The sequence below is a fragment of the Enhydra lutris genome, unplaced genomic scaffold (assembly GCF_002288905.1).
Source record: "Enhydra lutris kenyoni isolate GAN:26980312 unplaced genomic scaffold, ASM228890v2 scaffoldscaffold33, whole genome shotgun sequence".
NCBI lineage: Eukaryota > Metazoa > Chordata > Mammalia > Carnivora > Mustelidae > Enhydra > Enhydra lutris.
In genome coordinates, this window is record NW_019154117.1 from 15,367,118 (window position 1) to 15,388,777 (window position 21,660).

Sequence of the window (21,660 nt, forward strand, 5' to 3'; positions counted from 1 at the left end):
AAGGCAGCGGCTTAACCCACTGAGCCACCCAGGCGCCCCACGGGACATCCCAGTTCTGACAAGGTTTTTTGTTTATGTGCAAGTATAAGCTTTCTCTTCAGATACAGAACCCAAGATACCTGCAGGCTTCTAGGTCTGGAAACACCACAGTTACCAGGCACACTGATAATGTCACATTACTTCCTAACCCTCTCCCTGAAAAGGCTCCACAATCTGTTGCCTTAGTCCATCTCAGAACAACCGGCTCACGAAACAGTGTTCGCTGACATCATTAACCCCTTCCCAAGGGATCTGTTGGAGCCTATCCCACTAAACGTACTTAAGTGAGTTTTCTCTTCCAAGACCCAGTAAGGTCTTCCTCTGGTCTTTATCCTTGGAATTAATCAAACCGGGGTATCTTAACACTTTATTGGCAAATGTGTTCCCTAAAAACCCCTCTAAGTCCAGCACTAATGAATTACAATCTAGGCATAGATAGCAATGTCCAGCAGCTCAGAGATTTTAAGTAGCTAATTCAGCCTTCTTTGCCCACTCACTGTTTTTTGGGGCAAAACATTCAGTCTTGCTTCATTTAGGTCTCTTTATTGACATAAGGTATATGAGGAGCAAAATGGTATAATTTTCCCCACGGCTGTACAGAAAATAGTTGTGGGGAAAATTACTGCTCACACTTGCAGCCATCTATACCCCATCTTGTTCTCTACACATTTAAGAAGAGTTATTGTCAGGGATTCTGGAGCTTGAGGTGGACCCATTCACTTCTCTGTTTCATCACTTCCAAGGCTGAAATCAAAATAGACCAAAGGAGAACTTTTTCTGGAAATAACTGTTATTTCTTCCATTGGTTTTTTTTTTTCCCCCTAAGATTTTATTTATTTATTTGACAGAGAGAGACACAGTGAGAGAGCGAGCACAAGCAGGGGGAGTGAGGGAGGGAGAAGCAGGCTTCCTGCTGAGCAAGAAGCCTGATGTGGACTCGATCCCAAGACTCTGCGATCATGATCTGAGCTGAAGGCAGATGCTTAACGAATGAGCTACCTAGGCTTCCCTCTTCAGTATTTTTTAAAGAGGAATTTATGTGAAATAACTTTTGATTCACATTTCTCTTATTTTTGTAATTTCATAAGTGGATTTCTTTTTTTTTTTTTTTAAGATTTTATTTATTTATTTGTCAGAGAGAGAGAGGGAGAGCGAGCGAGCACAGGCAGACAGAATGGCAGGCAGAGGCAGAGGGAGAAGCAGGCTCCCTGACGAGCAAGGAGCCCGATGCGGGACTCGATCCCAGGACGCTGGGATCATGACCTGAGCCGAAGGCAGCTGCCCAACCAACTGAGCCACCCAGGCGTCCCCATAAGTGGATTTCTAATGTGCAAGTTCTTCTATATATTTTGTATAGTATGTCTTATTCCTTTGTGTTTTCTATAGTGTGTCCAAGAAAAAAATTTTAAGTCATTCTATTTTTAAGAATTGTAGGAAGACTACAATTAAAATATATAGTCTTATGATGCTTTTAATGCTCATGCTTTCTCCCTTTTCATTCAGTTTTATAAGCTTATGTACTTCAGAAGCTTGACCACAACCTAAAGCTTTAGGCTTAGGTGTGATGTTAAAAGTTAAATGTCTTTAGTAGTTAACTAAATTACTCTTGATAATTCAAGATGAGAGATGAGGCCAAACTGTAATGGATAGAAGAATTTGGAAATAGGTGTTTCAGGGCAGCTTTAACAAAAGGAGCATCTATTCCCTCAAACATCACACTGGATGAACAGACCAGAAATTGCCAATTTTATTTAGTATATTACTGATTAATGCTCTTAAGCTGAAACATTTTTCACTAAAATGGCTCATTTACTTCTGTTATAATTATCAGAGGTCATAGAGTGTACTAAGAATGAAATCTTGTAGATGCTTTTATCTGCTTTTAACTTCTAACCACCTGCACAAGAGAATGCCTTTTGATGGACAGAGCTGGTGTAATCAGCCCTATTTCTTAAAAAGAAATTGTGGCGGTGGGAGATGACGTCATTGTCAGGATTCCACTGGGAAGAACACAGCTCATCTGTGAGAACCAAAGATACTAACTGGTTTTCCTGAATGGAGTCTTGTAGAGAACAAGGGAAAAATGAACTCAAGAGTACAGACCTTCAGAATAAATAACTGTTAAACTCTAGAAAGCAAGTAAATATAACCTTTTGTTAAAAAAAAAAAAAATTGAAGTACAATTGACACACAAGGGCCTACAGAACAGTGATTTGACACATCTATAGGTTATGCTGTGCTCACCGCCACTGTAGCTACCACTGGTCTCCACACAACACTATCCCGGTACCACTGACTGACTATTCCCTACACTCTACTTTTCATCCCTGTGACGTATTCATTCCATCACTGGAAGCATGTGTCTCCCACTCCCTTCAGCCATTTTGCCCAACCCCCAACCTCCTCTCCTCTGGCAACCACCAGTTTGTTCTCTGTAAGTCGGTGTACCTTTAACCAAGAGTTCTTCCTCATTTTCAGGCGCCCGGTCCACATGTCTGTCAGCAGCATTTGGGTGCAAGTATGCGAAACGAAGGGCCGCAATCTTCCAGACGCGGCCAGCTTCAGACAGGTAGAGTTGCTCCAGTTCTTGAGTTCATAGGTCAACAGTTTCATGGCCATTCTTTCATTCTGCTTGAAGGCCTTCTCCAGCACATCCAGGGCAAGCTGGCCGAACTGTCTGTGATGACACAGAGGTGAGCGGCAAAAAAAAAAAATGCAGGTCAGAGTCTCAGAAACACTTAAAAAGATTAGCTATAGCCTCAGCAAAGAGCAATACAAAAGAATGAACAACAACATACACCTCAGACTACAGAAGCCATTTCAAAGTGGTTGCTGCTCAGGAAATGAACGTTCTCCCTTTGCAGGAGGGTTTACACTGCAGCATACGGAATTTGGTTAACACCAGGAGTGGCTGAGCTATCTACCCATGGGGAGAAGCTTCTCCACACCACAAAACAGGCTACATATAGCTTGGTTTGGAGCTCCCTGACAAGACCAAGTAGAGAATTTTTGACAGAACAGACTGTTCAATACTGAACAAGGAATTAAGGGCAATCGTGGGGCCAACTTTTTTTTTTTTAATTTTCTAGAAAATACATAGATGACTTAAGTAACAAGCTAGACATGGAGATATTTCCTGGGAGGTTTTTTTTTCTCTAAAAAGTAGATAGACCCTTACTCTAGGACTTTTAAATTCACAATTATACATGAGCTTCTATGAACTCTAGCTCCCCTTCTCTATTACAATACTTGAGTTTTCAGTTTTCCAACTTTTCTGTCTTTTGACATCAAGCTCCAGTTCTTTGGTACATATTTATTGATTTTTCTGCCTGAGAGGTACTAAAAGTAAATAACTTTTCATATATCATAGCATCAAAGGGTTTGAGAGTTGGAAGGAACTTTCAAAATTATTAAGTGAACCTTCTGTGTGAGGAAACTAGAGTCCCAAAATCTGGCCAGCTGAGTTGCCCAATTAGTAAACAGCTGTACGAGTGATGGAAGCCAGGTCTCCTGACTGGAGGGCTACCTCTCTTCCCTTTACTCCACAAAGCTCCTTGAAATACCTAAAGACCACTATTTGTAGGAGGACCTAGGAAATGCTGTCAGCAAGTCCACGCATCTTACAAGTTCTAAGGCAAGGGAGATAAAAGTGTCTAACCATTCTAAGAACTGTCGATGTTTAGTATGAAGTGAAGAGAGAACTCCTACTTTGAGTAATTTTTCAGCTCTTCTGAGGCATCATCCATCATGTTGCTCTCCTTAGCTTCATGGGCCATGGCTCGGTAGAGTTTATAGGCAATCACTGCCTTGACCGTGGCCTCCTCTCCATGCTGCCAGAAAAACATGGCCATCTTCTGTCTTTTCATTAGCACAGCCCAAACCAGCAGGTCATTGTAAGGGTAAATAAAGCCAGTAGACTCAGGGTCATCTGATACATTTTGTTCTTCTTTTGACTTCCTCCTTGATTTATGAAGGACTACAGACTTTTCCTGTTGGAAAATAAAATAGGAACAGGTTCTCAAGGAGTCAGATGCATGGTATTTGACCTAATGAAACATATCCGGTATCCTAAGAATATTTTTTAAATCTCAGAAAAGAGATGGAAATAACAATACAACTTTATAAACCGGAAACCAAAATTTTGACCTTTTAGGTGATTTATTTCTTGTTGTGTCTGATAGATCCTGGGTCCATAAGCTGAGATACCCTGTGTTCATTCAGCACAACTTAAAACACTACACCTTTGGGATAGACCCAATAACTACATGAGAATTTTCAATGTCTCAAGGAAATGGGTTGAAATAACATATTGGATAGATGAGAAGTATTAAAAAAAAAAAAAAGTTCTAACCTCACTTTATAAACAAATAATCTTTCCCTTAGAAAAATGTCACTAGCATTACCAAAGTGCATCCAGACTGGCTTTATACTGATTGGCTGGTTGGCTTTAAGTTTCCTTTCCTTTATCCCCATTATAATCCTCTAGGAACAGTAATATGTAATAATGCAATACTCTTCTCCATGATGTAAACTAACCCTTTACGGCTCATCTCAACTATGAGCTGTACGTTCTTCTTTGTCACTATGTATGTATTTCTATTTCAATATTCATCATACGGCAATATGGTTATTACTTTGGGGGAGGTCATTTCTCCATCATCATTATACCTTCTCCCCCCACCAGCATCCCAAATTCAACCAAGCACCCAAGCACCTGGTAAGTAATAGGATTCGATAATCCTTTTAATAAAAGGGGATAAGAGAGAAAATTATACATTTCCTCTATTTCTATAAATAAAAGGAAATTTTATTCATTGCTGGTGATCAAGGATAATTTTATAAAACATCCTTTCATCCTAGGAACTATGGAAAGCAAACCTCTTTCAGCCAACATGGGTATCATTTATATAGAAATTCCTGAGCAAACGCATTCATCCCCAGAGGAAAGTGGGACTGAGGTAATATGAGGAGAGGTGGATTAACGACATTGTTCACATTACTCCCTTGTTGTTACACTGCTGACCTGCACACATCTGTTTAGGGTACTTCTAACTGACCTGTTTGTAGCTCTTTTCTCCAACTTTAAATTGAAGAAATGGTCTAGTGTGCAAGAACAATTTTATTTTCACATGTACAAAGAAGTAAGTGGTACCTTGAATTTGTAAGGCTGGGCAGTTCTAATGAACTGGGAATGAAGTGTGCTTTCTGCAAATTCTTTTCTATTTCCTGCGGGGCGTCTTCGGTGAAGAGGGGGCTGGGAAAGGCTTTGAGCAAAACTGGTCACTCGCTGGCAGGTGTTATTTTATTTTTAAAATAAAACAAAAAGGGGAAAAAAAGATTATCATGGTAACAATGAACATTTCATTTCCAGACAGTAATGAAAACAAAATATAATATTGTGTCCTACCAAGTATCCCAAGTTTCTGTCTCTAGCCCATGATTAATATTTAATTACTCGCCCAACAAAAGCCTCTCATGATCTCCTCCTTATTAAGCACACTGTTATTTCCTAACATCCTAGAGAACATACTCTTTTGTTCCCTATTATATATCTGCATTCCTTCTCTATGTGGAAATTCCATTAAAAGTCAATGGATTTTCTATACCTGGAACAAGTTCAGAATAGGCAATAAAGATTCACAGTTCTGATAAGAAAAAGTTCCCATTCACAAACAACTCCAAGGTTAAGTTAGAAAGTTATGGAACTTCTCCAGACGTTATGCAGCACCACTGTAATTCCAGGGATTAGGCCCAATAACAACATAATTTATTGCTTATCAGTATGAAACTTCCATCAATGAGAAAATAAAAGAAGCATTCTTAAAGGGACTGGTATAAAATGGATGATACCATGGTCTTTGAGATACTTCATTTATTTATTTTTCGAAATAAGAAGGCATCAAACAGACTACCGCTTTATTTCAACTTCCAATACCAAGAACAAAACTGATTAGTCCAAGACAAACAAACAGCAACAATCATTTGCCACCTCCTGCTAATACTTAATATGTTGTCCCAAAGCAGTGGCTTATTTTTGCTATCCTCAGGAAAAGGACCAGGCTGATGACGAAGTATTCTGTCTCTTTAATCCACATCATGAGCATTTTTTCCTTGCGTGTCCACATAGTCAACATAGTAAGTCTGTCCCAAGAAATTAGGACCATCAGAGGACCCAGAAATCTCATACAAACCAGGGAACTGAAAGACCAAAAGGGTTTCCCATATTCATCTCACAGAGTTATTATGGCCATACAGAACAACTCTTTATACAGCCTTTGAAAATACCAGTTCTCCAAGAGAGGCCATCTTTTCCAGTAAGAGGTAGTTTTCTGTGTTATTTTTAAAACTTACAAAAACAAGCTTCACATATCCATTTTCAATGTATCCTTTATTGGTAAAGAGATGGAGAAATGTGCCACACAGGTAGAACATTCCACAGCTATGCAAATCAGCATGGAGTTGGTGGCCACACAGTCCATATTCTGGGTTGTCATCCACAAGGGGGGGTATGAGGAGGTAGCTCAAAGGGGATGGTGGCTGAGCCTAACGTGCTCTTTTCCACAAAGTGATGGAAATGAAGATTTGCTGTAACAAAAGCCCATTCTTCCTCCTCCTTCCACAGCCCCCCCAGGAGGCCTGGGTGTAAGCAGAAGATCCCAAGGAGTCTGTCCTGGCCAATCATGGTGGATCCAGCCAAGTTACTCAGGTTGTATTTTGCAATTCAACAATGCCACTGAGGTCCATTTTTGGAGGGGGTTTTAGACTGGTCCATAACAACTGGTGTCCTAGCACACAAATCTAAGGTTGACAGTGTGGCTAGCTATGGCCAGTTCTGGCCGTACCACATAATCGTCACTGAAGAATCATTTATGGAGAGGTCAACGCCCTCCATGATGGATTCTTTTCCACTTTTTTCTTTCACCGTAATTACCCAACCTGAACCAGATATTCTGAGGGCCTCTTTGGTTTGAACTGCACGGCCTGTGGAAGGGTTGACCAGTGGGAGAACCTGAGCTAGCGTGGCTTTTGCAAAAGCTCTTCGTTTCCTGAGAGATTCTTCCTTCCCATACCTAGCTTCTTTACCATCGACCGATAATAAGTTCATAGATTCAGCATTCTTCTCTGCTTAAGCAATTTTCCAGTTAGATATTTTAGGTGAAAAAGCAGTTGAAGAGATTGTGATCCAGTTAAAATGGTCATTGGCCAGGATAAAACCACCTAGTCATGCATCCAGTACGCAGCAGGGTCCCAGCATCCAAGTGGGAAAAGATCTTCGGCAAAATTTCTGAAGGCACACGATCCAGAGACACAGAAAGGTTAGCGGAGTACTTCTCACAGCACTCTCCCTGCCTCGTGCACTGCCTCATGGTAGCGCGGCCTGCGGCACATCTGAGGCCTGGTCCCTTTCTGAACCCAGCAACTGAGGGCCTCCCTGGGGATCCCCTGGGGCTATGCGACCCCATGGGTTCAGCGGCAAATGCGGTGCCTGGAAGCCACCTCACTGCTGCCCAAGCTCTTGTATTTATGCATTTATTTTCATTTGCATTTTATGGATATAAATTACACAAAGAAGTGATGGGTCCTGGCTTCTAAAAAGTCCTACTCAAATGATTATTATGATTGTTGTAATACAGAATTAATAGCCTCATCACGAGAGATCGTACTGACTATTATTAACAGTTACGTTGTACCCTCTATGTACCAGGAATGTAGGTTTTCCAGGTATAATTTTATTTAATCCTTTTGATAAATTTATGAGATATTATTATCCCCATTTTATAGATAAGGAATGTGACACACAGAGAGGTTAAGCTTCTACTCAAGACTTCGTAACTACTAACGAGCAAAACTAATACTCCATCCCAAACCCTTCTGACTCCAAACCATGTATTTGTAACTGCTATGACCTAACTTACTATGAGACTTCACTAATAAACTCTACTCCTTCCCTAGAAAACAGAGAAATGGGTAGTAATTCACACCATTTCAGAAGAAAAAAAAGCACGAGGGGTGCTTGCCTAGCAAACTCCCCACTGGGCTATAGCAAGGGCGCAGTCTGTCCTCACCCCTGTCACAGGTAACCTCACAGCAAGATATATTTGGTTTTAGTGAAGGAACTGATACCTCACGTGCATCTCTATGCCTCTGAAATCTTTACAAACATCATTTTCTCTGTGAGATTTGAGTTTCTTTTGTTTTGTTCTTTTATTTCTTAAAGACAAGTTAGGCTTTCACATCACCTGATTCTTTATAAATAAAGGTCAAAAGTGGCTTGATATTCTGGACTTTTCTGTGATCCGAAACCACCTTTCCAGTCTTAGCCTTCACAACCTTCTAGCACATTGATGGCAACAAAGGCCCCCCCTTGTCACTGCAAAAACGTATCCTGAGGTCCAGAGCACTGTGCCTTTCACTGCTGCTGCTCTTCTCTCAACCCCAAATGCCCAAACTCTGCTTTCTAACACTTCCATTATCCTTCAAGAAGAAAGGCTCTCTTTGAAAACAAGCGATGTTTTCTCAGCTAATCAACCAGGGAGCCACTCTGACTTTACATTCCTAGACTTTCAAAATCTTGATGGAAAATGAAATATTTTTACATAGTACTTTCTGCATGCATTTTCCAACATAACCTCTACACCCCTGTCCCAAGTTTGTCGTCTCCAGGTTACGGACTAGTATGAGTTTATAGATGGAAGCCCATTAGGCTTTTGTCTTCTACATTTTCAAAAGGAAAGAAAAGAACTGGTCCTCTCTCCCTCAAATATTTCTCAAGACATTAATTCTATGTCAATATAGCACACGCTGTATCCTGTTCTGTGTGATGGCTAGTTATACATAAACCTTTATAATGAATAAGATTTTATTTATAAATAGAATGAATAAGATTTTATATAAGATTTATTTTTTTATTCATTTATTTTTTTTTTATTTATTCATTTTATAATGAATAAGATTTATTCATAAATCTGTTTCCTCTGAGAGTTTCTGAACTCCTGGTCTTCATACTCATGCTAAGCCAGCGCTGTAATTTACACATGGCAGAGACTCAGTGAATGTCGAAAAATATATATGTCCATTTTAGAAGCTATTCCCATCTGAACTTCCTAAGCCACTTTTCTAAAAGTCTAACTCCTAGATATCCCATAGTTTATGAGGGTACTTATCAATTGTGGTACCTTGTGTTTTCTGTAGAGGTTGTTGTAGAGGGCTCTGAAACTTTTTCTAGTGTAGCTGCTGCGATATGCTCCCCCGATGAGGTATTCGATTACCAATCCAATGTCAATCAGTGTTATTCTGTAGCCTGAGAGAAGGGCATGCTGAAACAAAACCATGTAACGCGTTGTAACTTTCAGTTCCCGTTCTGTGTCTCCTTTGCCATCTGTTAAGAACATAACCCAATCATCTGCAAAGAGGCAGACTCATACTTTTCAAGCATCTTTATGAACTGATCGATTCATGTGACCAACCACTGATACAGTCTGCTTGTTCAGAGGAGAAAAAAACTAGTTTTAATGTGTTTTTAATTTCACAGATACCAAGTGTGTGCTTATATCTGCTCATTCAACACTCTTTTTTCTCTTTCATGCATACATATACTTTATACTAAAACACACTTAAATATAGTATAAAAGATTGTTTTTAACTGGAAATTATATAACTATTACAACAGAAGTAAAATCATTGGAGGATATTGCCAAAATGTGCCATTTTGATATAATGATTATTTTAAATAAAAGTTATTTGAGAGACAGCCCATACAAGAAGGACACTCAGATCCTCTTCTGTTCCCCAAAGGCAGGAAATAACTCCCCCATGTGAAAGGTACCATCCCTGTCCCAGGAGGTGAAGAGACATCCTTATCACCAGAGACGGGAAATTTAGAGCAGAGAAGGTTGTATAAGCGACCCTCGTTACTTTTTACTAATTTACTACCCCAGTCGAAATTCTGTTTAGAATTCCTTACTAATTGAAGCGCCAATGTTAAGTTTTCTTTGTCTTGTCAATTCTTCACAGATTTATTGTCTCTTTGTCTGAAAAGTATAAAAATTCCCCGCCTTGGTCATTTCTTGAGGTCTCAATTTCATCATTGGGCCTCTATGTGCACACAATAAAACTCTTGTGATTTTTTTCTCCTGTTAATCTATCTCATATAAAATTTAATTCTTAGGTTAGCTGGAGGAACCATAGACTGAGGAAAATTTCTTCCTCCCCTTCAATATACTGAATGTAAGTGATTCAAAATTAACATTGGCTTAGAACTTCCATCTCTCTATTGAACTGGCGATAGCACTTTGCACTGTGTTGACTACATCATACACAAAATGAGAATATGGAAGGAGGTAGAACAAAAGGAAATAAGAAACATGGTATGGCAGAACAAAATAAGATCAAAATATGAGGCTGTGCCAAAACAAATGTTACGGTTGATTAGAGCGCTGAGTAGCAGATTTCCAAGTACATGAGTCTTAGTCTAAATGAAGGTAATTGACCACTTAAAAACCTGCCTTACTACCTCTTCATAATCATTACTTCTCAACTACCATTCACAGTACATTCTTTCATTAATGTATAATTGACATATAATATCCTATTAGTTTCAGGTGTATATCATAGTGATTTAATATTTTTATACATTATGATAAGTCTAGTTACTATTTGTTGCCATACAAAGTTATTACAATACTATTGACTATATTCCTTATGCTATCCACTACATCCCTATGACTTCTTTATTGTCTAACTGGGAGTTTATACCTCTTAATCTTACCCTTCACCTATTAAGGTTATTACATTAATTCATATATGAATAAATGCAAATACATGCATAATTTACTTTTTTTTTTTTTTTTTTTTAAAGATTTTATTTATTTATCAGAGAGAGAGAGGGAGAGAGAGCAAGCACAGGCAGATAGAATGGCAGGCAGAGGCAGAGGGAGAAGCAGGCTCCCTGATGAGCAAGGAGCCCGATGTGGGACTCGATCCCAGGACGCTGGGATCATGACCTGAGCCGAAGGCAGCTGCTTAACCAACTGAGCCACCCAGGCGTCCCCATAATTTACTTTTTTTAAAGAACATCAAAACTAATGCTCTTAGTTACTACTAGTTAAAAGCATATTTAACCTATTCTATTCCTTTTTCTTCAGTTTACTGTAAAGGAATCAAAGTTCAAGGAAATAATCTAAGGAAAATCATCTTGATCTGGCATAAATCATGCAAACTAAATTTACACTAGCATGGATACTTTTGCTTACTTCTAATTTGCCAACTAAATGTCTTCCTCTGTGGCCTTTTACTCTGGCTCTCCCACCAAGTCAACACAGCCAGAATGCCCACACTCTCTCATCAAGATACCACACTTCCAAGAAATGAGCAAGTACTCTTAAAGTGTGCCATGGATGGAGTTTAATCATGGGGACAAAAAACATCTCTTCTAGTTTTCTGCAGATGTGAATAGAAGTTCTTGGTGATTAAAAGAGAAGCAATTAAAGCATAAGAGATGGTTAAAGGTTTAGTAACTAATAGAAGATGATTTGATTTTAAGTCTGATTTAACTCAAAGTTCAGTGAAAGCACCATGAGCAAAATATGAGCAAGGGTACCGAGTAGTAGGTCTCATCCTGGCTCCCTAGAATAATGCTCAGACTCACAAAAGGAGGTAGGGCCCCCAAGCCATCACTCAGAGTCAAAACAATAACAAAAAAACAATGAAAATCACATATCAGTCCTCTAATTAACATTTCAGGACAAGGAAATGTCTATTTTCAGCAAGTATTATTATCTTTGGAAATACTGTTGTATCATGTTGAGGTAAACATTGGAAGTTTTATATGTCCCTGATTCATATTTTATAAGAGAAAATAATTATTAGTTAATGCCACTTACGTGGTGGATCAACTCTTTAAAAATATAAAATAAATTACAAGTAAAAAAACTTAAGATATGGTTTGGTGATGAAATTGCTCAGACTCCTAGGCAAAGAGGGTAGGTAACTCACTAGAAAATCCAAATCAACATTTTACAAAGCAAAATCTGGCAACACCTCAATCACAGAGCTAAAACAATACACAAAGAAATTTGCACACATTCATAATTAGGTTACCTGTTTTACATCTCGGACAAGATGATGCAAGAGCATATTAGTGGGTCCTTGTTTCTATAATAGGGAAAGAAAAATTTATTCCTTTTAATTACCATATGCTAGGGGGAAAATATTTTATTTCAGAATGTATAAATAACCCAGAATACTGAAAATTTTCTTCAACATCTTTAGTAATAAGGTTTACCTCAATTAATTATAAGTTATTTCTAGGAGAAGATATAATTAGAAATATTTTTCAAAATAAGATGTAAAATGTGTGTATGTGTGTGTGTATACACATGTAGGTAGTAAAAATATAATTAATTTTTTTCAAGAGACAAAAATAAATTTTAAGTAATTTATAACTATCCTTTATCATATATAAACTACACCATTACAAACCCCATCCATCACACAATTACATTCCATCAACAATTACTTACTGAACACTCTATGTTCAATTCAGCTTTTGAGGGAGTCAATGAAGAATATAAGTACTTTGTTCAAAGTTTTTACAGTCTAATTGAAGAAGTGGGGGACTTACATGAAAAAATAATTACAAAGATGTGTGCTTGGAAAGAGTTGCAAAAAAATTTGTACCATAGGAATAGATCACTGTAAACTGGAGTATTCAAACAGAGCTTGAAGAGGGCTTTAAAGAAAGGATAAGATTCAAAGAACAAGGAAGGACATTGCAAGAAGGGCACTTGGCTTGAGCAATTAGTGCTTTTACAATGAGTAAGCTGGTCTGGTTTCAATAAAGGATCTGCATAGGAAAGTTGCAGGAATAGAATTTTAACAGTGGCTGTAGGTTGAGATGCTTCCAACAATTCAATAAAAGCAATTTGTTCTTATTTACATCACTGGCTTTAATTATGGTCTTCCTGTTGTGTTTTCTTAACTTGGTTTGTTTCTACTCTGTGTAATTAATTAAAATAAGAAATGCAGAAATGATAAAATGGATTTGGTAAGAATGTTTTTCCTCTGGTTGAGAAATCGGTCTCTAAACAATCTTTGTATGTCAATATTCAAGAAGACTTGAACATTCAATAATTTAGCTTCAGCTAAATATTAAGCTAATTAATAAATGAATCTTAAGGGAGGCGACTGATGGAATGTTCCAATACTCACTGTGTTATAGAGCTCCTCCAGTCGGGGGATGGTAAGAAAGCGATGGAGGTTCACTCCATATTCTATTAAGAGCTTCACAAAATCCACTCGATCCATCACTAAGGCATCTAACATTGCTTGTTCCAGTGCACCAGCCTTCAGAAGGTAGAAATAAGAGAGATAATTAAGAAAGTAACAATCATAAAATACACTCTTACTAAGAAATGTTCAGGACCTGATGGAAGAAATAACAAAAAGTGAACTTAAAGGCATAAAAGATACTTGCAGAAGTAAATCCGTTCCTGTACCAGAGACAGGTAATTGTAAAGATCTCATTGCTTCCCACATTCATGTATAGGTTTAATGCAATTCTAAAAAAAAAATTCAAGGTTTCTTTTGTTGTTGTTCTTTTAACTTGGCATGTTTATATTTAGACTATACCCAGTTTCTAAACATATAAGGGAAATTGAACACACTCATTTACTTCTACTCTGACCTAAAATTTCAGTAAAATAATTGTAAAAGGATTTTTTAAAAGAAATGAATCCACAAAAACAAGCGGGTCCAGAGTGTCATATTTTGGAAGTTGGAAAGCAGATGATCAAGTGGTAATTGCCTTAACTGTCCCCCAGAAAACGAGAAGATGAAAGTCCCCAGAAACTGAAACTAGAAAAAGCTGAGAACCAAACAAATCTATGCCACAGAATTCTGGCAGCTTCAGGATGAAATAAATGTGTACATACTGAATCCCTAATGTTGAGACCTTCCCATTCATCTTCCCCCATTTAACTTCCATTAACACTAGCAGCAAGGTTTTACCTTATCCAGGTAGGGGATTAGAGGATTCTTTTCAGTAAAGGGACTAAGAGAAAAGGCAGGACTATGCTGTCATCTCTGGTCCCCCCCAACAAATGGAGGCCACATCACTCCTCTGTGAAGCTCAAACCTACAGTAAAGTCTCACCTACAGGCTCCAAATTTCTAAAGAGCTTTCTCTCCTCCACTCTTAAATAAAAAGTCCAAAATAAACACACCACAAAACATCAATCAGTAAGACTCAGACAATGCAAGAAGAAGAAAACTTCAAAAGAACTGTCATTAATATTCTCAGTGAAATAAGATATTACATTCAGGATTCTTTAAAAAAAAAAAAATTTGCTCACAGAAATTAATAGTATGCTACCAGAAACCAAAAGCTTCATATAAGGCATGAAAATTAAAGTTGAAGAAATCAACAAAAGAAAAATATGGAAGATAAAAGGAAAAAGATAAGATTAGAGGAGCAGTCCTTAGGTCCAACATTTAAATGCTATGACTTCCAGAAAGAAAACAGAGAAAACAGGAAGGTAATTTCCCAGCATGGAAACCCATAATTCCTAAGCTGAAAGCATGTGCCCAGCATAATGGATATAAAGACTCATAATAGCACACAGCATTGTGAAATCTCAAAACACTGGAAAGATATTTGTTTGAACTTCCGGAGAGGGGAAAAAAAAAAAAAATGGTCCAAACAAACAAAAAATCAGAAAAGTTGAATGCTAGCAGCTAACCATTCAAAATTCTTCAGGCAAATTAGTTCTGATCTTTAATTGAAATATATCCAAACGTGTAAGTCCTCAAAATGTTTATCTTCCATGTTTCCTTTCTCAGAAAGCTACTAAAGGATGCACCCATTTAAATAAAGGAGTAAACCAGGGAAGAAGATGACACGGGATAAAGAAAGCAGTGTTTCTAACACAGGAGAGAGGCAAAGGGAATCTCCAATATGATGACGGTAGATCTCAGGATGACAGCCCAAAATCAGGAACAGCAGGCAACCAGTCCAGATTGTAGCAGTGAGGACAGGACCACAGATAGAAAGTTGAGAGGACTCTAAAATGAATGAATCAGAAAACAGCAATATGACTTGCTATTTAAAACTATGGAGATTTATAAATGTCAATACAATCCAAAAATGTCAAAAATACTTTACTCTTATAATTAGCAGGGCAGGGAACTACTGTTATTTTAATTTTCTTTTAGTACCATTAGATGTTTTAACTAATATGCATGTATTATACCTGGGGTACAGTCACAATTGCAATCTTTAAAAATGGAATGTTAATAGTGATTATCATTACCACTATAAGTAACTTTCTTCTTCCTGCTTGTCTCTGTTTTCACTTATCTATGAGTACATATCACACTTTAATGCAAAAATAAGAAGAGCTTCAAGTTTTAAATAACAATATAAAAATAGAGCCATATAAAAAAATAAATAAAATATCCTTCCATTCTGTCCTTCTCCCAACTTCATTTGCCAGTTTCAATTAGGCTGCAAAGCCTGAGGGGAAAAAAATGACTTTAGGGAGGCAAAGTTGACGAGAGAAATGTCTCAGGCATCTGTAGGCACCCAGCTACACAGAAGCCACCTCCACACACCTCCCAAACCAATCTATCTATCCTCCATTTTTTTTCTTTTGAGCCACCCGTCCAACAAGCCAACACAAAATATTTTTCCCAAATAACTTCATCTTCACTCTACCTTCCAATGTTGTCCATAAATCAGGATGTGTTTCTTGGCTATGTCCATTCTGTCCCAAGTCATCGCCAGATTTAATTGTTCTGATGCTGTTAAATTTGTGCCTAGTTTAAAAGAAGGATCATATATTTAATTTAAAATATCAACATGAAAAAAAAAACAATTTCCATGGAACATGAAAAGAGGAAATGTGGAAGAGATGTAACCCTCTTCAGATACTCACCCTTGAGCAGAGCTGTTAGGATTGCTAAATCAAGGTCTTGAGACTCCTCGGAATCAGCATCAAATATGGTAATCTGTAACAGTTGAAAAGTAGGAAGCCATACATTTTGGGAACTAGTCAAGAAAGGCTTTCAAAAAGTCCCCACAAAATGTGCTCTACAGCTAATGAGTTGAGAAACTTGAGACTTAATCTTCTTGATTACTCTCCCTTTTTACTTTACAGAAAACTTTTTAAATAGGGTAATGGAGAATTGTGAACACTCAGTGGGGGGAAAAAAAAAACCCAAGAAATCCATGGAATTTCTTACACGGAATACAGGAAACACATGGTAACACATTACTACACTGAATTTACCAAGTACAGGCTAGAATGAAAAGAAACTCATTGTCAATTCCTAATAATGAAAAAAAAAAGCATTCCTTTTGATACCATAGGACATCCTTCTGCTCACCTTACCTTAGAGACTAAGATTTTTGCTTGTTAATGAGAGATGAGTCCTCAAGGATTCATCGTAAAACAAGTGAGGCAATTACAATGTGCCCAATAAACAAGTAGAAAGAGCAGGACAGGGGCACCTGGGTGGCTCAGTGGGTTAAAGCCTCTGCCTTCAGCTCAGGTCATGATCCCAGGGTCCTGGGATCGAGCCCCACATCGGGCTCTCTGCTCGGCAGGGAGCCCGCTTCCTCCTCTCTCTCTCTCTGCCTGCCTCGCTGCCTACCTGTGATCTCTATCTGTCAAATAAAAAAAAAAAAAAAAAAAAGAGCAGGACAGATGGTCTTCACAATGTACACATTGTGAAATCCGTAGTGCCTCCTGCCATGATACTAATTTTTGAAAGACAATAATTTTTGTAAGATGAATAAGGCTTTTGTTTATGATTGTAAAAGTGCCTGGTGGCTCAACTGATTGGTTGAGTGCCTAACTCATGGTTTTGGCTCAGGTAATGATCTCAGGGTCTAAGATCAAGCCCTGTGTGGGGCTCCATGCTCAGCGCAGAATCTGCTCACGATTCTCTCTCCCTCTGCCCCCCTTCTCCTCAAATAAATAAATAAATAAAAAGAAAAAAAAGTTTGCCTGTTGTTAATGAATGTCAATAAATGTATCTAAGTAAAAATATGTTTTATATAGTAAAGGGAACTATTCAACACAAAGAGCCATGTCTGGCAAGCCCAGATACACTACTAACTAGCCAGTCTGAGGGAAACATCTTTTTTTTTTTTTAATATTTTATTTATTTATTTGACACAGAGAGAGAGCGATCACAAGTAGGCAGAGCAGCAGGCAGAGAGAGAGGGGGAAGCAGGCTCCCTGCGGAGCAGAGAGCCCGATGTGGGGCTCGATCCCAGGACCCCGAGACCATGACCCGAGCCGAAGGCAGAGGCTCAACCCACTGAGCCACCCAGGCGCCCCTGAGGGAAACATCTTAAGGCCACTGAATCTCAGATTTCTTATCCACAAGGTGAGAAGAACCCACTAAATAATCTCCAAGGTCCCATAAAGGTAGAAAAACTATGCTTCCACAATTCAGGTACTGGTTCCCTCCAACTAACCACCCCTCTATGTGCATGAATAAAATCAATTCTCAATTATGCAGGAGCTGAGGACCTAATTCCTTAGATGGGCAAACCCTTCAGCACCTACTCTAGTCCCCTCTTGATCATCACACCCTTCATTACTCTCTTTGATGATGGGAAGAAACAAATATAAGGGTGATCTCTTTAAGATGTTCATTTCTTATTGAAATTTTTTTTGGGGGATTTTATTTTTTGAGGCCAAGTGGTTAAGTATTACCAAAATCTTGAATGATGTGGTCTAGCCTTTGAAATCTGGAAACATCACTATGAATCATGACATATTGGCATATTTACTAGAATTGTTGGCTTCATCTCATCCAAGTCATTGATCAAAATTTTGATCAAAGTACCCTAAAAACCTAAAATCTTTTCCTGAATCTACATTATGTTGACAGCCCCTAGTTTGCAGCCTCCATTTTCTGTTCCAGAGTATAATCTCAGACTTCCCATTGTTCATTGCATCCCTAAAGATCTCCTGCAGGATGTACTTGGGTGTTCTGATATAGTCATCTAAGCCAGCAGACAGGACTTCACATGGAGCTGTTCTTTTACCCTCTGACAATATTTAGGTGTGATCATCACTAAATATGGTCATTTTTCTGTAATATTGGTACACTGAGTTTTGTTGTTGTTGTTGTTTTCCTAACTGCAGTCTGAAATTTGAAGCATTTTGGGGAGGTGGTCACAGGAGGGAATAAAAAGCCAAGTTTACTCAACTAAGGGTCAAACTTCTACAGAGTTATATACAATCAAATTAAAATTAAAAACTCCTTATTTTGGGGGCGCCTGGCTGGCTCAGGTGGAAGAGCATTGATTTTGACCTCAAGACTCTTGATCTCCAGGTCATGAGTTCAAGTCCCACATTGGTGTAGAGATTACTTGAAACTATACAATCTTTTTTTAAAAAAACCCTTATTTTTAGGAGGAAGCAAGATGACAGAGGAGTAGGAGACTGAAATAGCATTAGGTCTCAGGAGTTCAGCTAGATAGTTATCAAACCATTCCCAACACCTACAAACTTAACAGGAGATGAAGAGAAGAAGAGCAGCAATTGTAGGAACAGAAAATCTACCACTTTCTATAAGGGAGGACATGTGGAGAAGTGAATGTGAAGTGACAGGAAGATAAACCGTGGGCAGACGGCTGGCTCCTGGCAAGCAGTGGAGCAGTGGAGCACAAAATCAGAACTTTTAGAAGTCCACTTCACTGAGGGATGTTGCTTCAGTGGCTAAGTGTGGGGGGAGCCCTCATGGGGACAGTGTGGTCTCAGGACCCATGGGGTCACAGAAAGACCGGGGATGTCTGAGTTTGGCAGAGCTCCCAGGTATTGCAATGGGGAGGCCGGCTACAGAGATGGAGCCAAGGAATGGGTTCTCAGCTCGGGGTTACCTTAAACCGTGATCCAAGGCACAGCCCAGCCACTGCTCTTCGAGCAGGGACCCCACAAGTGGCAGATCCGGAGAGACCCCCCTCCTTCCTCCTCCAGGAGAAGTGGCATGCAAGTGTGTGGCAGGAATCTGCTGGGTTTGGAGACTCCAAACAGGGACGTGCACCAGAGATAGAAATGCTCAGTCACAGGCCGGGTGAGCACAGAGCATGGCCAGAGACCAGGGAGATGGGAGGGAGTGACTGCTTTTTTCTGAGGGTGCACTGAGGAGGGGGGCCCTGAGCACTCGGCTCCTCCAGGCCAGAGATTGGGAGGTTGCCATCTTCATTCCCGTCCTCCAAAGCTCTACAGAAAGCATTCAGGGAACAAAATCTCCCGAGACTGAACCCAAGCAGATTACTGAGCCTGGCCCCTGGCAAGAGCGGTGCAATTCCACCTCGGGCAAAGACATTTGAAAATCACTGCAACAGGCCCCACCCTCAGAAGATCAGCAAGAACATCCAGCCAAGACCAAGTTTACCTATCAACGAGAACTATGGAAATCCAGAGCTAGGGGAAAGCAACACATAGAATTCATAGCTTTTTCTCATGATCTTTTAGTCCTGCTAAGTTAAATTAAAAAAAATTTTTTTTCTTATTCTATTTTTTTAACTTTTCCTCTTTCCTCTTCTAATGTTCTTTTTAACTATTATCAATACCTTTTAAAAACAACTTTTAAAATTTTAATTGTTATAGTCATATTTTATCCCTTCATTGTATTTAACCTTATTTTTTGTATAAGTTCTTTTTCTTTAAAATGTTGGGATATAATTTCTTCTAACAGATCAAAATATACCCAAATCTAGCTCCAGACTGATCACATTCTCTCCTTTTTTTTTCTTCTTTTTCCAACTAACTTATAGCAATTCCTTTTTTAAAATCTTTTTAAATTTTCATCTTTACAATCATATTCTATCCCTTCATTGTGTTAACTCTTACTTTTGCATACATATACATTTTTTTTCTTTCTTTAAAATTTTGGGAGGTAGTTTCTTCTAAGAGATGAGAATACATCTATCCACCAATCTAACATATATATATATACTAGTTTTTATTTTTCCCCTTTTATTTCCCCCCAGTTTCAGGTCTCTTCTAATTTGGTTAGTGTATATTTTCCTGGGGTCTTTGTAAACCTATTAGTATTTCACTCTCTCATTCATGTATTCGTATCTGGATAAAATGACAAGGCAGAAATACCACAAAAAAAAAAAAAAAAAAAAAAAAAGAACAAGAGGTAGTACCGATAGCTAGGGACCTAATCAATACGGACATTGGTAATGTTAGAACTATAGTTCAGAATGAAGATTATCAAGGTACTAGCTGGGCTCAAAAAAGGCATGGAAGATATTAGATAATCTCTTTCTGGAGAAATAAAATCCCTTTCTGGAGAAATAAAAGAATTAAAATTTAACCAAGTTGAAATTTTAAAAAGCTATTAATGAGGTGCAATAAAAAATGGAGGCTCTTACTGCTACGATAAATGGGGCAGAAGAGACAATTAGTGATATAGAAGAACAAATGATGGACAATAAAGAAGCTGAGCAAAAGAGAGACAACTATTGGACCACGAGCAGAGAATCTGAGAGATAAGTGATACCATAAGATGAAACAATATTAGAATAATTGGGAACCTGGAAGAAGAGAGAGAGGGGCAGAAGGTATATTGGAGCAAATTATAATAGAGAAGTATCCTAATATGACAAAGGGGACAAGTATCAACATCCAGGAGTCACAGAGATCCACCCTCAAAATCAGTAAAAATACGTTCATAACCCATCATCTAATAGTAAAACTTACAAATCTTAGCAACAAAGAGAAAATCCTGAAAGCAGCTCAGGACAAGAAGTCTGTAACATACAATGGTACAAAGAGCAGACTGACGGCAGGCCAGAAAGGACTGAGGACTGGCATGATATATTCAGAGCACTAAACAAGAAAATATGCAGCCAAGAATACTATATCCAGCTAGGCTATCATTGAAAATAGAAGGAGAGATAAAAATCTTCCAAGACAAACAAAAACTAAAAGAATTTGCAAACACCAAACCAGCCCTACAGGAAATATTGAAAGGGGTCCTCTAAGCAGAAAGCGAGCCTAAAAGTAACATACCAGAGAGGAACAGAGACAATATACAGTAACAGCTTACAGGCAATACAATGGCACTAAATTCATATCTTTCAATAGTTATCCTGAATGTAAATGCCCCAATCAAAAGACACAGGGTATCAGAATGGATAAAAAAAACAAAATCCATCAATATGCTATCTACAAGAAACTCATTTTAGACCCAAAGATACCTCCAGATTTAAAGTGAGGGGGTGGAAAACTATTTACCATGCTAATGGAGATCAAAAGAAAGTTGGGGTAGCAATTCTTATATCAGATAAATTAGATTTTATGCCAATGACTATAATAAGAGATGAGGAAGGGCACTTTATCATACTTAAAGGGTCTGTCCAACAAGATCTAACAATTTTAAATATCTATGTCCCTAACAAGGGAGCAACCAATTATATAAACCAATTAAAAACAAAATCAAAGAAACACACTGACAATAATACAATAATAGTAGAGAACTTTAACACCCCCCTCACTGAATTGGACAGATCATCTAAGCAAAAGATTAACAAGGAAATAAAGGCCTTAAATGACACACTGGACCAGATGGACATCACAGATATATTAAGAAC

General features: G+C 38.4%; 1 protein-coding gene across 1 annotated transcript in view; it reads right to left on the bottom strand.

The window, feature by feature from the left end:
- LOC111153633 (transient receptor potential cation channel subfamily M member 6) overlaps window positions 1-21,660 on the bottom strand; it is a 160,518-nt gene that overhangs the window by 65,157 nt on the left and 73,701 nt on the right. The window contains exons 10-17 of the mRNA XM_022512777.1: window positions 15,971-16,043; window positions 15,751-15,851; window positions 13,249-13,383; window positions 12,139-12,192; window positions 9,216-9,356; window positions 5,192-5,293; window positions 3,748-4,028; window positions 2,488-2,716 (exon numbers count right to left, since the gene is read on the bottom strand). Coding sequence (XP_022368485.1) covers window positions 2,488-2,716; window positions 3,748-4,028; window positions 5,192-5,293; window positions 9,216-9,356; window positions 12,139-12,192; window positions 13,249-13,383; window positions 15,751-15,851; window positions 15,971-16,043 — 1,116 coding nt within the window. The remainder of the gene's footprint in view (window positions 1-2,487; window positions 2,717-3,747; window positions 4,029-5,191; window positions 5,294-9,215; window positions 9,357-12,138; window positions 12,193-13,248; window positions 13,384-15,750; window positions 15,852-15,970; window positions 16,044-21,660) is intronic.